Source organism: Nerophis lumbriciformis, linkage group LG33, assembly GCF_033978685.3.
Source record: "Nerophis lumbriciformis linkage group LG33, RoL_Nlum_v2.1, whole genome shotgun sequence".
NCBI classification, from domain to species: Eukaryota; Metazoa; Chordata; class Actinopteri; order Syngnathiformes; family Syngnathidae; genus Nerophis; species Nerophis lumbriciformis.
In genome coordinates, this window is record NC_084580.2 from 21195001 (window position 1) to 21212500 (window position 17500).

Here is a 17500-nt window from a genome sequence, read left to right on the forward strand (position 1 = left end):
ACCATTCAAGCCGCTCTCCTAAATGACTGACGCCGTGTTCCACCTCTTCCTCTTTAATGTGGAGGGGCTGTGGCTCCTCCTCGTCCTCTTTAACGTGGGGGTAATGTGACCCCTCGTCTTCATCTTTAACGTGGGAGGTCTGCGGGGGGTCCTGCTCCACCCTGGAGCTCCACTCCTGCCGCTCAGGGGGAAGATGTTCTTCACCGAGGTCTGCGGAACACAAGAAGACAAAAGGAAAAATAGGAGACACGGAAATGTCATCCTTTGGGAATGCTGGGATTTTTGGCTGTTTAAAGCTTTAAAGGGGAACATTATCACAATTTCAGAAGGGTTAAAACCATTAAAAATCAGTTCCCAGTGGCTTATTTTATTTTTCGAAGTTTTTTTCAAAATTTTACCCATCACGCAATATCCCTAAAAAAAAGCTTCAAAGTGCCTGATTTTAACCATCGTTATATACACCCGTCCATTTTCCTGTGACGTCACATAGTGATGCCAACACAAACAAACATGGCGCATAGAACAGCAAGCTATAGCGACATTAGCTCGGATTCAGACTCGGATTTCAGCGGCTTAAGCGATTCAACAGATTAGGCATGTATTGAAACGGATGGTTGTAGTGTGGAGGCAGGTAGCGAAAACGAAATTGAAGAAGAAACTGAAGCTATTGAGCCATATCGGTTTGAACCGTATGCAAGCGAAACCGAGGAAAACGACACGACAGCCAGCGACACGGGAGAAAGCGAGGACGAATTCGGCGATCGCCTTCTAACCAACGATTGGTATGTGTTTGTTTGGCATTAAAGGAAACTAACAACTATGAACTAGGTTTACAGCATATGAAATACATTTGGCAACAACATGCACTTTGAGAGTGCAGACAGCCCAATTTTCATCAATTAATATATTCTGTAGACATACCCTCATCCGCGCTCTTTTCCTGAAAGCTGAAAGCTTTATCCTGCCTGAAGTCATCTACAATAATCCCGGTGCCGAAGAAGTCTCCCATCACCAGCCTGAATGATTACCGACCAGTGGCCCTCACTCCGGTAATCATGAAGTGCTTCGAGCGACTTGTTCTCCAGCACATCAAGGACCATATCCCTCCAGACTTCGACCCCCACCAGTTCGCATACCGGGCGAACAGGTCCACAGAGGACGCCATCGCTGTTGCTCTCCACTCTGCTCTGAACCACCTGGAGCAGCAACAGAGCTACGTCCGGATGCTCTCTGTGGACTATAGCTCTGCCTTCAATACAATAATCCCGGACAGACTCTGCAATAAACTGGACACTCTTGGCCTCCCCCCTCTCACAAACGCCTGGATAAGGGACTTCCTAACGGACCGACCCCAGAATGTGAGACTTGGCCCGCACCTCTCATCCTCCCGCACGCTGAGCATCGGCTCCCCACAGGGCTGTGTGCTGAGCCCCCTCCTCTACTGCCTCTACACCCATGACTGCAGTCCGGCCCACAGTGACAACCTTACCGTCAAGTTCGCCGACGATACCACAGTGGTCGGGCTCATCTCCAGGGGTGACGAGGCTGCCTACAGAGAGGAGGTCCTGAAGCTGACGGCCTGGTCTTCGGAGAACAACCTCGCTCTCAACACCAGCAAGACCAGAGAGATCATCGTCGACTTCAGGAGGAGCAGCACCGACCCTGCCCCCCTCTACATCAACGGCGAGCGTGTAGAGAGGGTCCACACCTTCAGGTACCTTGGAGTCCACATCTCTAATGACTTCTCCTGGACAGTCAACACCACATCAATCATCAAGAAGGCTCAGCAGCGGCTACACTTCCTTAGAGTCCTCGGGAAGTACAACCTGAAGCCTGACCTGCTGCTGACCTTCTACCGCTCGTCCATCGAGAGCCTGCTGACCTACTGTATTACGGTATGGTACGGCAGCTGCACTGCAGCAGACAGGGAGAGGCTGCAAAGAGTGGTCAAGAGGGCTCAGAAGATCATCGGCCGCCCTCTCCCCTCTCTGACGGACATCTACACCTCCCGCTGCCTCAACAGAGCCAGTGCCATCATCAAGGACAGCACCCACCCTGGCTCTGACCTGTTCCACCTGCTGCCCTCTGGGAAGCGCTACAGGTGCATTAAAACCAAAACAAACAGGCTAAAGAACAGCTTCTTCCCCAGGGCCATAACCATCCTGAACGGACTGCCCCATTGTCCCTCATAACTGCCTTCTCTTCGGTGCAATAACCCATTCCACCAACCACCCTGTTTTTGTTTTGTTTTTTCATGTATATATTCATTTCACACCATATTCATTGCACTTCTACATTTTTTATATTTCTATATATTTGCACATTGTTTTTCTAGCATGCACACATCGCACTGTATGGAATGGCCTCAATCTCGTTACCTTGCGTAATGACAAAAAGCTGATTCTGATTCTGATTCTGATTCTGATCCTGATCTGTCCAGTTTTGGAGTTGCTGTCAGCAGGCCAGGGAAGCTAGGGTCGATATCCTTCTCTTGATCATCTTCGGTGGCATAAGGGACGGTGTGAGCCAAGACATCCAGGGGGTTTAGCTCGCTCGTCTGCGGGAACAAACTGCCGCCATTGCTTGCCGTGCTACCGAGGTCCTTTGTCCCTGAATTGCTCACACACTCCGGCAGATTCAATGGGGGTCTGGCGGCAGATTTCTTTGACTTTATCGTTGGAAATGCATCTGCTTTGAGTGTCGCAGGATATCCACACATTCTTGCCATCTCTGTCGTAGCATAGCTTTCGTCGGTAAAGTGCGCGGAACAAACGTCCAATTTCTTGCTACTTTCGGGCCACTGGTGCAACTTGAATCCGTCCCTGTTCGTGTTGTTACACCCTCCGACAAGGTATGATGTCTCCAAGGTACGGAAAACAGTCGAAAAAACGGAAAATAACAGAGCTGATTTGACTCGGTGTTTGAGAAAATGGTGGATTGCTTCCCGATGTGACGTCAGAGCGAATAATAGAAAGGCGTTTAATTCGCCAAAATTCACCCATTTAGAGTTCGGAAATCGGTTAAAAAAATATATGGTCTTTTTTTCTGCAACATCAAGGTATATATTGACGCTTACATAGGTCTGGTGATAATGTTCCCCTTTAAACCGGAAGCGGAAAGTGCCATCCGTAGCGTTTCTACTCGGATGGATTCCTCCTTCATCACTCCAAGCAACGTTTGTAAGTTTTCCAATATAACTAAACCAATTCCTACTTACTAAACCGTCCCGTGTGTGATGTTGTAGGAGTGTTTTCATGCATTGTAATGTAACAAAGCTAGCGTCCTTAGTAGGGCTGCAACAACTAATCGATTAAAATCGATTATAAAAATAGTTGGCGATTAATTTAGTCATCGATTCGTTGGATCTATGCTATGCGCAACGTTTTATTTTTTATTTTTTTAAACTTTTATTTATAAACTGCACCATTTACAAACAGCTGAGAAACAATAATCAAAATAATAGGGGTGTAACGGTACGTGTATTTGTATCGAACCGTTTCGGTACGGGGGTTTCCTTTCGGTGCGGAAGTGTACCGAACGAGTTTCCACACGGACATATTAAGTAGCGTACCGCACGTTGTGTAAACAATACTCAAAATGCCGGACATTTTAATTTGACGCCCTTAACATGCTTCAAAACTCACCAAATTGGACACAAACATCAGGACTGGCGAAAACTGCGATCTAATAAAAAAAACCTAACCCCAAAACTCAAAATTGAGCTCTACCGCCCCCTAGGAAGAAAACAGACAAAACGGCCTCTAACTCCCAGTAGAAATGTCGTAGAGACATGAAACAAAAACCTCTATGTAGGTCTCACTTAGACTTCCATTCCATACACTGACATCTTACGGCAAAAATCAACAGGAAGTTTGCAATTCCCCCTTCAAAACAAAAGTTTAGTAAAAACAGTCACTTTTGCCTCTTTGAGCTGTAATTTGACCCCCTTAACATGCTTCAAAACTCACCAAATTTGACACACACATCAGGACTGGCAAAAATTGCGCTCTCATAAAAAAAACCAACCCCAAAACTCGAAATTGCGCTCTAGCGCCCCCTAGGAAGAAAACACAGACACAACTGCTCCTAGGAAGAAAACTCAGACAAAACTGCCTGTAACTTCCAGTAAGAATGTCTTAGAGACATGAAACAAAAACCTCTATGTAGGTCTCACTTAGACCTACATTTCATATATTGACAACCCCCAGCAAAAATCAACAGGAAGTTTGCAATTCCCCCTTCAAAACAAAGGTTTTGTAAAAACCGGTCACCTTTTTTCAAACATTATCTCCTCTGAGCGCGTTTGTCATGTCGGCTTCAAACTAGCACAGGAGAGGGATTGAACCCTTCTGATTAAAAGTTGACGAAAGAGTTTTAATTACTGCTCCGGTTTGGATTTTATGTGCCGTCAAAGTCGGTCCCGTCCATCGCTGCTTGCAGCTTTAATTTTTGTATTGTTTCAGTTTCACAAATTCTTCAGTAAATTCACCAAAACGTCACCGTGGAGATACTGAGTCTGTTTGGCTGATTGGAGAGAGCTGGCTGCCGCAGCGAGTGGGTCCGTGACGACTTCTGTTTTGTTTCATCAGCCGTTTTACTGCCGTGTTTCAGACACCATTTGTAAACAATTAAGGCAGTGATGTCAAACTCAAGGCCTGGGGTCCAGATCTGGCCCGACACATCATTTTATGTGGCCCACAAAGGCCTGGAAATAATATGCGTCAATAAAGTACTTTATCTTTTCTTACTAAATGTATTTGTTCTTTCCCTTTTAACAGAGAAAAAAAAATGCAGGGACCGCATGACATTGCATACCTTTTAAACTTTAATATCATCCAATATAGCAAAATATATATCATCATACTTTCCAAACATTTTATTTTGTTAAAATACTTACATTTCTGCGTGACTTATGGTTTTAGAGCAAGTTATCCATCCAATTGTACACTGTAAAAATAACAATACATTTTACTATAAAATTTGCTATGTTTTTTACAACATATTACTCTAAGTTGAAAAAATTTTATCACTGTTTTTTAGGGGAAATTCTGTTGACTGAGCTGCCAGTGTTGTTACTGTAAGATCTATGGTTGTTATTTTTACTGTTAATGATAAAACAGTATCACAGTTTTTTTTAACGGTAAAAAATTGGCAGCCCAGTTGTGAGAATAAAATAAAAACAAAGGTAACATTTTTTCGATTTTATCGTAATATATTGCAAAACACACTGTGCATTTTATAGTAAAATTCTGGTGATTGATTTGCTATTTTTTTTACTGTAAAATAATAGTTTTTTTTTTACAGTGTACGTAAAAATATATATAATTAAAGCTGCAAGCAGCGATGGACGGGACCGACTTTTACTGGTGTTTCCTGCCTTTACCCATTCAACATATCTTTACCTGCACACTACCTACCTTCCCTGCATCCTGGGGACACACCGGTGCTTCTTTCTTTCACCCATACAACACATCGATGTAATCATGTAATTTAACCTTCTCTGCATAGTAAGGTCACGCTGGTACTTCCTGCCTGTACCCATTCAACCTATTTTCACCCGCACATTACCTACCTTCTCTGCATATTGGGGTCACACTTGTGCTTTCTGCCTTTACCCAGTCAACATATCGTTACCCACACAGTACCTACCTTCTCTGCATTGTGTGGTCACGCTGGTGCTTCCTGCTTTTAAGCGGCCATCTTGAGACGGCAGCAGCGCAGGGGTTCTTTGAAGGCTCGTAAAATCAAAACCGGAGCAGTTATGAAAACTCTTTCATCAACTTTTATTCAGAAGGGTTCAATCTCTCTCCTGTGCTAGTTTGAAGCCGACACGACAAACGCGCTCAGAGGAGATAATGTTTGAAAAAAAAGGTGACTGTTTTGACCCCACTTTTGTTTTGAAGGGGGGAATTGCAAGCTTCCTGTTGATTTTTTGCTGGGGGTTGTCAATGAATGAAATGTAGGTCTAAGTGAGACCTACATAGAGGTTTTTGTTTCATCTCTCTACGACATTCCTACCGGACGTAACAAGCAGTTTTGTCTGTGTTTTCTTCCTAGGAGCAGTTTTGTCTGTGTTTTATTCCTACGAGGCGCTAGAGCGCAATTTTGAGTTTTCGGTTTTTTGTTTTTTTATTAGATCGCAATTTTCGCCAGTCCTGATGTGTGTGTCCAGTTTGGTGAGTTTTGAAGCATGTTAAGGGGGTCAAATTACAGCTCAAAGAGGCAAAAGTGACTGTTTTTAGTACATTTTTGTCTTGAAGGGGGAATTGCCAACTTCCTGTTGATTTTTGCCCGAGAACGCAAAATTATGAAATGTAGGTCTAAGTCAGACCTACATAGAGGTTTTTGTTTCATGTCTCTCCGACCTTCCCAGTGGGAGTTACAGGCAGTTTTGTCATTTTTTTCTTCCGAGGAGCAGTTTTGTCTGCGTTTTATTGAGTCGGGGTTAGGTTTTTTTATTAGATGGCAATTTTTGCCAGTCCTGATGTGTGTGTCCAGTTTGGTGAGTTTTGAAGCTACAACTCAAAGAGGCAAAAGTGACTGTTTTTAGTACATTTTTGTCTTGAAGGGGGAATTGCCAACTTCCTGTTGATTTTTGCTCGAGAATGCAAAATTATGAAATGTAGGTCTAAGTCAGACCTACATAGAGGTTTTTGTTTCATGTCTCTCCGACCTTCCCAGTGGGAGTTACAGGCAGTTTTGTCATTTTTTTTTCTTCCGAGGAGCAGTTTTGTCTGCGTTTTATTGAGTTGGGGTTAGGTTTTTTTATTAGATGGCAATTTTTGCCAGTCCTGATGTGTGTGTTCAGTTTGGTGAGTTTTGAAGCATGTTAAGGGGGTCAAATTACAACTCAAAGAGGCAAAAGTGACTGTTTTTAGGACATTTTTGTCTTGAAGGGGGAATTGCCAACTTCCTGTTGATTTTTGCCCGAGAATGCAAAATTATGAAATCTAGGTCTAAGTCAAACCTACATAGAGGTTTTTGTTTCATGTCTCTACGACATTCCTAGTGGGAGTTACAGGCAGTTTAGTTTTTTTTTCTCCTAGGGGGAGCTAGAGCGCAATTTTGAGTTTTGGGGTTACCGTAGGTTTTTTTATAAGATGGCAATTTTTGCCAGTCCTGATGTGTGTGTTCAGTTTGGTGAGTTTTGAAGCATGTTAAGGGGGTCAAATTACAGCTCAAAGAGGCAAAAGTGACTGTTTTTAGTACATTTTTGTCTTGAAGGGGGAATTGCCAACTTCCTGTTGATTTTTGCTCGAGAATGCAAAATTATGAAATGTAGGTCTAAGTCAGACCTACATAGAGGTTTTTGTTTCATGTCTCTCCGACCTTCCCAGTGGGAGTTACAGGCAGTTTTGTCATTTTTTTCTTCCGAGGAGCAGTTTTGTCTGCGTTTTATTGAGTCGGGGTTAGGTTTTTTATTAGATGGCAATTTTTGCCAGTCCTGATGTGTGTGTTCAGTTTGGTGAGTTTTGAAGCATGTTAAGGGGGTCAAATTACAGCTCAAAGAGGCAAAAGTGACTGTTTTTAGTACATTTTTGTCTTGAAGGGGGAATTGCCAACTTCCTGTTGATTTTTGCCCGAGAATGCAAAATTATGAAATCTAGGTCTAAGTCAAACCTACATAGAGGTTTTTGTTTCATGTCTCTACGACATTCCGAGTGGGAGTTACAGGCAGTTTAGTTTTTTTTTCCTAGGGGGAGCTAGAGCGCAATTTTGAGTTTTGGGGTTAGGTTTTTTTATAAGATGGCAATTTTTGCCAGTCCTGATGTGTGTGTTCAGTTTGGTGAGTTTTTAAGCATGTTAAGGGGGTCGAATTACAACTCAAAGAGGCAAAAGTGACTGTTTTTAGTACATTTTTGTCTTGAAGGGGGAATTGCCAACTTCCTGTTGATTTTTGCCCGAGAATGCAAAATTATGAAATCTAGGTCTAAGTCAGACCTCCATAGAGGTTTTTGTTTCATGTCTCTCCGACCTTCCCAGTGGGGGTTACAGGCAGTTTTGTCATTTTTCTTCTTCCGAGGAGCAGTTTTGTCTGCGTTGTATTGAGTCGGGGTTAGGTTTTTTATTAGATGGCAATTTTTGCCAGTCCTGATGTGTGTGTTCAGTTTGGTGAGTTTTGAAGCATGTTAAGGGGGTCAAATTACAGCTCAAAGAGGCAAAAGTGACTGTTTTTAGTACATTTTTGTCTTGAAGGGGGAATTGCCAACATCCTGTTGATTTTTGCCCGAGAATGCAAAATTATGAAATCTAGGTCTAAGTCAGACCTACATAGAGGTTTTTGTTTCATGTCTCTACGACATTCCTAGTGGGAGTTACAGGCAGTTTAGTTTTTTTTTCTCCTAGGGGGCGCTAGAGCGCAATTTTGAGTTTTGGGGTTAGGTTTTTTTATTAGATGGCAATTTCTGCCAGTCCTGATGTGTGTGTTCAGTTTGGTGAGTTTTGAAGCATGTTAAGGGGGTCAAATTACAGCGCAAAGAGGCAAAAGTGACTGTTTTTAGTACATTTTTGTCTTGAAGGGGGAATTGCCAACTTCCTGTTGATTTTTGCCCGAGAATACAAAATTATGAAATCTAGGTCTAAGTCAGACCTACATAGAGGTTTTTGTTTCATGTCTCTACGACATTCCTAGTGGGAGTTACAGGCAGTTTAGTTTTTTTTCTTCCTAGGGGGAGCTAGAGCGCAATTTTGAGTTTTGGGGTTAGGTTTTTTTATTAGATGGCAATTTTTGCCAGTCCTGATGTGTGTGTTCAGTTTGGAGAGTTTTGAAGCATGTTAAGGGGGTCAAATTACAACTCAAAGAGGCAAAAGTGACTGTTTTTAGTACATTTTTGTCTTGAAGGGGGAATTGCCAACTTCCTGTTGATTTTTGCCCGAGAATGCTCGAAGAGGCAAAAATTACTGCTTTTACGAAATGTGTGTTTTAAAGGGAGAATTGCCAACTTCCTGTTGACTTTTGCTAAAGGATGTTAGTGTATGAAATCTAGGTCTAAGTCAGACCTACATAGAGGTCTTTGTTTCATGTCTCTACGACATTCTTAGTGGGAGTTACAGGCAGTTTAGTTTCTTTTTTCCTAGGGGGCGCTAGAGCGCAATTTTGAGTTTTGGGGTTCGTTTTTTTTTTATTAAAAGGCAATTTTCGCAGGTCCTGATGTGTGGGTCAAATATGGTGAGTTTTGAAGCATGTTAAGTGGGTCAAATTACAGCTCAAAGAGGCGGCGGAAGAATAATAAAGAAAGAAAGAATAAAACGCTACAATAACAATAGGGTCCTCTGTCCCATTGTAAAAGGACTCAGTTGGGATTCCTTTTACAATGGGCCTTGCGGGCCCTAAAAATTTGACCGGGGGCCGGGCTGTATATATGCGCACTAATTGACTGAAAGAGCACGCACTTGGCGCGATGATGTCATGTTATCCATGGAAAAATGCATTTTTAGACCATATGATTTGCCTGAGCGGCTAGGAGACCCCGAGAGTAACAAGCGGTTGCCTTGTTGCCTTTCCATTAAGAACAATAAATGAGTTTTTAGTGTAAGTTTGCTGGTTTCAAGAAATGTAATGCCGAGCGCATATCATTATGTGAAGATAATGGCACTAGCATTTACTTCATTTAAGAATATTTTTCAACAGATTCAGCAAAAAGGTCTATTTTTCATGTAAAAAGAGCTCAGCAGCGCATGCACTTTTTGCGTGGGATGAAAAGAGCACAGCTCTCTCCCCCCATTCTCACCACAGAGGCACTATAGAGAGCCTGCTGACCAACAGCACCTCTGTCTGGACTGGAGCCTGCAGTGCCTCAGACTGGAAGTCTCTCCAGAGAGTGGTGAGGACGGTGGGAAAAGATAATCAGGACTCCTCTTCCTCCTATCCGGGAGATCGCAAAAAGCCGCTGCCTGACCAGGGCTCAGAAAATCTGCAAAGACTCCTCCCACCCCCCACCAAGGACTGTTTTCACTGCTTCGGAGGTTCCGCAGCCTCCGAAGCAGAACCTCAAGGTTCTGTAACAGCTTCTTCCCTCAGGCCGTAAGACTCTTGAACGCATCATAATTCAATTATCCCCTCAACTCCAAACAAAATGGATTAACTCGCTGGAATAAAAAAGACAATAAACGTGGACGCATGTGAAAAAAGTGCAATATATTTATCTGTACAGAAATCTATTTATTTATTTATATATTTTATATATAATTTCGTTCTTATCTGTGCTGTAAAGTTCAAATTTGAATGACAATAAAAAGGAAGTCTAAGTCTTTTTTTCTACCAAGAAAAGTGCACTTGTTATTAGTGAGAATATACTTATTTTAAGGTATTTTTGGGTTCATTGAGGTTAGCTAATTTTACTTGTTTTGGAAAGTCTTGACAAGCCAATTTTTTTTGGTCTATTGGCAGATAATTTTGCTTAGTTCAAATAAAATACCCCTAATTTTTTTTATTCTTGTTTTCGAACACTGACTTTTTGCAGTGTAGGCAAAATCATATAATATATTATATTATTTATTATTATTCTTGTCTCTTGTGAGCGAACTGTGGTGTGCTGAATTCCCCCCAGGGAAAGTGCAATATATTTATCTGTACAGTAATCTATTTATTTAATATATATATTTATATATTATTTACGTATATATATTTATTTATTTATATATGCACCTTATTGCTTTTGTATCATGCACTACCATGAGCTTATGTAACAAAATTTCGTTCTTATCTGTGCTGTAAAGTTCAAAGTTCAATAAAAAGGAAGTCTAAGTCTTTTTTCTACCAAGAAAAGTGCACTTGTTATTAGTGAGAATATACTTATTTTAAGGTATTTTTGGGTTCATTGAGGTTAGCTCATTTTACCGGTTTTGGAAAGTCTTGACAAGCCAATTTTTTTTGTTCTATTGGCAGATAATTTTGCTTAGTTCAAATAAAATACCCCTAATTTTTTTTATTCTTGTTTTAGAACACTGACTTTTTGCAGTGTAGGCAAAATCATATAATATATTATATTATTTATTATTATTCTTGTCTCTTGTGAGCGAACTGTGGTGTGCTGAATTCCCCCCAGGGAAAGTGCAATATATTTATCTGTACAGTAATCTATTTATTTAATATATATATTTATATATTATTTACGTATATATATTTATTTATTTATATATGCACCTTATTGCTTTTGTATCCTGCACTACCATGAGCTTATGTAACAAAATTTCGTTCTTATCTGTGCTGTAAAGTTCAAATTTCAATGACAATAAAAAGGAAGTCTAAGTCTTTTTTTCTACCATGAAAAGTGCACTTGTTATTAGTGAGAATATACTTATTTTAAAGGTATTTTTGGGTTCATTGAGGTTAGCTAATTCTACTTATTTTGGAAAGTCTTGACAAGCCAATTTTTGTTGTTCTATTGGCAGATAATTTTGCTTAGTTCAAATAAAATACCCCAAATTTTTGTATTTTTTTTCTTGTTTTTGAACACTGACTTTTTGCAGTGTAGGCAAATTCATATAATATATTATATATATTATATTATTTATTATTATTCTTGTCTATTGTGAGCGAACTGTGGTGTGCTGAATTTCCCCCGGGGAAAGTGTCTCAAAGGGCTTGTGCAGCCCTTTGAGACACTTGTGATTTAGGGCTATATAAATAAACATTGATTGATTGATTGATTGAATAAAGTACTTTCTATTCTATATCTGTGGCTTCTAGTCTGGTGCGGCTGATATATGGAAACAGATTTTTTTACCTCTAAAATTTAGTGTGCCTCTATATACTCTATAGCAGGGGTGCTCATTACGTCGATCGCGATCTACCGGTCGATCTCGGAGGGTGTGTCAGTCGATCACCAGCCAGCCATTAAAAAAATAGTCCTAAAAATGAGCGATCATAAATCTTCACTATGACGTCACTTTCGTCACTTGATTGACATTCACGGCACCCGAGGGTCTTCTGAGATGACGCTGGCTGCTGCCAGCTCATTAAAATTACCGACTGGAAGGCGAGAAACACTTTATTTCAACAGACTCTGGCGCCGTACCTGTCGTCAAAACTCCAAAGACCGACTGCACAGTTGCACAATAAAAGCGCTACTTCCTCCTGCCTGCGCTACCAAAATAAGAGTCTCAGAAAGCTGGCGTGCACAAGCTAGCAAGCTACGGAGTTTGCCGACAATGTATTTCTTGTAAAGTGTATACAAAGGAGTACGGAAGCTGGATAAATAAAATGCCAAAAACCAACCACTTTCATGTGGTATTGGACAGAAAGGAGGACTTTTTTTCTCCTCCATTCGAAAATGCGGACCTTATTATCACCACTGTCTGATTCCTATCAATGCAAGTCATCACAATCAGGTAATACACTAACTTATATTCTTGTCTTCATGAAAGAAAGGAATCTATATGTGTTAAACATGCTTGTATTATCTCTAAACACCTTTAACTTGTTAACAATATTAACTATATGTGTTAAACATGCTTGTATTATCTCTAAACACCTTTAACTTGTTAACAATATTAACTATATGTGTTAAACATGCTTGTATTATCTTTAAACACCTTTAACTTGTTAACAATATTAACTATATGTGTTAAACATTCTTGTATTATCATTAAACACCTTTAATTTATTAACAATATTAACTATATGTGTTAAACATGCTTGCATTATCACTAAACACCTTTAACTTGTTAACAATATTAACTATATGTGTCAAACATGTTTGCATTATCTTTAAACACCTTTAACTTAACAATATTAACTATATGTGTTAAACATGCTTGTATTATTATCATTAATCACCTTTAACTTGTTAACAATATTAACTATATGTATTAAACTTGTATTTTCATTAAACACCTTTAATTTATTAACAATATTAACTGTATGTGTTAAACATGCTTGTATTATCATTAAACACCTTTAACTTGTTAACAAAAACATATGTTTCATAAATAAGTAAATATAAATTATATATATGAATGAGGTAGATCCCCACGACTTGATCAATTGAAAAGTAGCTCGCCTGCAGAAAAAGTGTGAGCACCCCTGCTCTATAGTCTGGAAACGGTATGTAATCTTTTCCATAGATTAAATTACCTTATTTTTCAGAGTATAAGTCGCACCGGAGTATAAGACGCACCTGCCGAAAATGCATAATAAGTAAGGAAAAAAACATATATAAGTCGCACTGGAGCCCGGTCAAACTATGAAAAAAACGGCGACTTATAGTCCGAAAAATAGGGTAGTTCTAAGTAAACAACGTGTCAAAAGCCAAAGTACCCTCAAGCACGAAGACCTAAAATCCAAACAGCCCGGTTCTGAACACAGTATTCCTGTAAAGATACTATGTGTATGTGTGTGTGTGTCTTTAAATAAAGCACCATGTTTACAATAATAAGTTTTAAGCAAACCTGTGCATCTGACGTCAGACTGGACAGTTTTCACGGAAACGGCGTGCAAGGTCGCTGGGTCCGTCCGGCAGGTTACGTGGCGTCTTGCAGGCACCGGTCCAGATTTGCACATCTAAACACCAAGTTACCGTTAATGCAGTACAATCAGCAAAACGCAGATATCAATATCAAACATTTTAATATATTTATATACTGTATATTTACATTAGGTCAGGAAAAGACACAGAGGCTATTTCATCCCTACAAGCCTGTTTTCGCAGGTTTCCCTGCTCTTCAGGGGATTTTATACAGACATATATGTTTATCCCAACATACACACATTTTTGTATATATCTATAAGCCATACTTGCCAACCTTGAGACCTCCGATTTCGGGTGGTGGGGGGTGGGCGTGGTTAAGAGGGGAAGAGTATATATACAGCTAGAATTCACCAAGTCAAGTATTATATATATATATATATATATATATATATATATATATATATATATATATATATATATATATATATATATAAGAAATACTTGACTTTCAGTGAATTCTAGCTATAAATATATATTTATTTTATTATATATATATATATATATATGTATATATATATATATATATATGTATATATATATATATATATATATATATATATATATATAAATAAGAGAAATACTTTAATTTCAGTGTTCATTTATTTACACATATACACACATAACACTCATCTACTCATTGTTGAGTTAAGGGTTGAATTGTCCATCCTTGTTCTATTCTCTGTCACTATTTTTCGAACTGATGATGCATTGCTGTGTGGCACGCACAAAAGTGCCTTCATCAAATGCACTAGATGGCAGTATTGTCCTGTTTAAGAGTGTCACAACATTGCTGTTTACGGCATACAAACTGCTTTACGGTAGAGGAAAACACGTCACTTAGGTCCGCATGGAGCTGGAGGGGGCGCGACCTCCAGCGCCGCCTGAATTTCGGGAGATTTTCGGGAGAAAATTTGTCCCGGGAGGTTTTCGGGAGAGGAGCTGAATTTCGGGAGTCTCCCGGAAAATCCGTGAGGGTTGGCAAGTATGCTATAAGCCCCACCCACTGAATTTTAGAGGAAAAAAACGGAACAGCACTCTACTTCCGCTCTTGAAGCATTATTGGGACGGCGTGGCGCAGTGGGAGAATGGCCGTGCGCGACCCGAGGGTCCCTGGTTCAATCCCCACCTAGTACCAACCTCGTCATGTCCGTTGTGTCCTGAGCAAGACACTTCACCCTTGCTCCTGATGGGTGCTGGTTAGCGCCTTGCATGGCAGCTCCCTCCATCAGTGTGTGAATGTGTGTGTGAATGGGTAAATGTGGAAGTAGTGTCAAAGCGCTTTGAGTACCTTGAAGGTAGAAAAGCGCTATACAAGTACAACCCATTTATCATTTATTTATTGCAGCACCTGCAGTGAGCAGATTTGTCCAAAAGATGGCGCCATTGCACAAAGAAAACACTTTTTCAGTCTATTTGCTTGTTTTTTTGCTTTTTAATCATTATTTTCATTATGACCATCAGGGAAGAAAAATCTGTTTTATAAGCCGCAGTGTTCAAAGTGTAAGAAAAAAGTAGCGGCTTATAGTCTGGCATTTAAACACGCAAATAAAAACAATATGAAGCCAGAACAATATTTAATGGTTCCACTGCCAAGAAATTAGATTGTGTCGCTATTTATTTCAGTTATTTTAAAAAAAAAATACAACTGGTTAAAACATTTTAGTGTCTGTATAGTAATAAGTCTTTGAGCACATTTTTGTTTATTTTTATTGGGTTTAAGTGATAGGGACAGGTATGTTTCATGAGCCCATGTTATATACTATAACATTTTAATATTTATTTTGTTACATTTTAATACATTTGCTTACAGACAGAGTGCGTTTATTTTGTTATTATATGTCTGTTTTATTTAACTTGGTCTTTTAAGGTTTACATTCCAGTTACAATGTAAAAAATATACAAGTTTATCGCATTTGAAAGGGTATATTTTTATTATTACTATTATTAGGGATGTCCGATAATGGCTTTTTTTTACCGATATCCCGATATTGTCCAAATCTTAATTACCGATACCGATATCAACCGATATATACAGTCGTGGAATTAACACAATATTATGCCTAATTTGGACAACCAGGTATGGTGAAGATAAGGTCCTTTAAAAATAAAAATAAAAAAATAAAATAAGATAAATAAATTAAAAACATTTTCTTGAATAAAAAAGAAAGTAAAACAATATAAAAACAGTTACATAGAAACTAATAATTAATGAAAATGAGTAAAATGAACTGATAAAGGTTAGTACTATTAGTGGACCAGCAGCAGGCACAATCATGTGTGCTTACGGACTGTATCCCTTGCAGACTGTATTGATATATATTGATATATACGCCGGATAGTCGAACCTCGGATTCAGGAGGAACAGTGTGGTTTTCGTCCTGGTCGTGGAACTGTGGACCAGCTCTATACTCTCGGCAGGGTCCTTGAGGGTGCATGGGAGTTTGCCCAACAAGTCTACATGTGCTTTGTGGACTTGGAGAAGACATTCGACCGTGTACCTCGGGAAGTCCTGTGGGGAGTGCTCAGAGAGTATGGGGTATCGGACTGTCTGATTGTGGCAGTTCGCTCCCTGTATGATCAGTGCCAGAGCTTGGTCCGCATTGCCGGTAGTAAGTCGGACACGTTTCCAGTGAGGGTTGGACTCCGCCAAGGCTGCCCTTTGTCACCCATTCTGTTCATAACCTTTATGGACAGAATTTCTAGGCGCAGTCAAGGCGTCGAGGGGATCTGGTTTGGTGGCTGCAGGATTAGGTCTCTGCTATTTGCAGATGATGTGGTCCTGATGTCTTCATCTGGCCATGATCTTCAGCTCTTAATGGATCGGTTCGCAGCTGAGTGTGAAGCGATTGGGATGAGAATCAGCACCTCCAAGTCCGAGTCCATGGTTCTCGCCCGGAAAAGGGTGGAGTGCCATCTCCGGGTTGGGGAGGAGATCTTGCCCCAAGTGGAGGAGTTCAAGTACCTCGGAGTCTTGTTCACGAGTGGGGGAAGAGTGGATGGTGAGATCGACAGGCGGATCGGTGCGGCGTCTTCAGTAATGCGGACGCTGTATCGATCCGTTGTGGTGAAGAAGGAGCTGAGCCGGAAGGCAAAGCTCTCAATTTACCGGTCGATCTACGTTCCCATCCTCACCTATGGTCATGAGCTTTGGGTTATGACCGAAAGGACAAGATCACGGGTACAAGCGGCCCAAATGAGTTTCCTCCGCCGGGTGGCGGGTCTCTCCCTTAGAGATAGGGTGAGAAGCTCTGTCATCCGGGGGGACCTCAAAGTAAAGCCGCTGCTCCTCCACATCGAGAGGAGCCAGATGAGGTGGTTCGGGCATCTAGTCAGGATGCCACCCGAACGCCTCCCTGGGAAGGTGTTTCGGGCACGTCCGACCGGTAGGAGGCCACGGGGAAGACCCAGGACACGCTGGGAAGACTATGTCTCCCGGCTGGCCTGGGAACGACCTCGAGATCCCCCGGGAGGAGCTGGACGAAGTGGCTGGGGAGTGGGAAGTCTGGGCTTCCCTGCTTAGGCTGCTGCCCCCGCGACCCAACCTCGGATAAGCGGAAGAAGTGAAGTGTGAAGTGAAGTGAATTACATTTATATAGCGCCTTTCTCTAGTGACTCAAAGCGCTTTACATAGTGAAACCCAATATCTAAGTTACATTTAAACCAGTGTGGGTGGCACTGGGAGCAGGTGGGTAAAGTGTCTTGCCCAAGGACACAACGGCAATAACTAGGATGGCGGAAGCGGGGATCGAACCTGCAACCCTCAAGTTGCTGGCACGGCCGCTCGACCAACCGAGCTATACCGCCCCAAGAAAATGGATGGATGATATATAATGTAGGAACCAGAATATTAATAACAGAAAGAAACAACCCTTTTGTGTGAATAAATGGGGGAAGGAGGTTTTTTGGGTTGGTGCACTAATTGTAGGTGTATCTTGTGTTTTTTATGTGGATTTAATTAAAAAAAAATTTTTTTTTAATTATACCGATAATAAAAAAAAACGATACCAATAATTTCTGATATTACATTT

General features: G+C 40.7%; 1 protein-coding gene across 1 annotated transcript in view; it reads right to left on the bottom strand.

Annotated features, from left to right (window-relative positions):
* LOC133575720 (uncharacterized) overlaps window positions 1-17500 on the bottom strand; it is a 118572-nt gene that overhangs the window by 1110 nt on the left and 99962 nt on the right. The window contains exons 6-7 of the mRNA XM_061928519.2: window positions 13393-13504; window positions 1-210 (exon numbers count right to left, since the gene is read on the bottom strand). The exon at window positions 1-210 is cut by the window's left edge and continues 1110 nt beyond it. Of these exons, the coding sequence (XP_061784503.2) occupies window positions 1-210; window positions 13393-13504 (322 nt within the window). The remainder of the gene's footprint in view (window positions 211-13392; window positions 13505-17500) is intronic.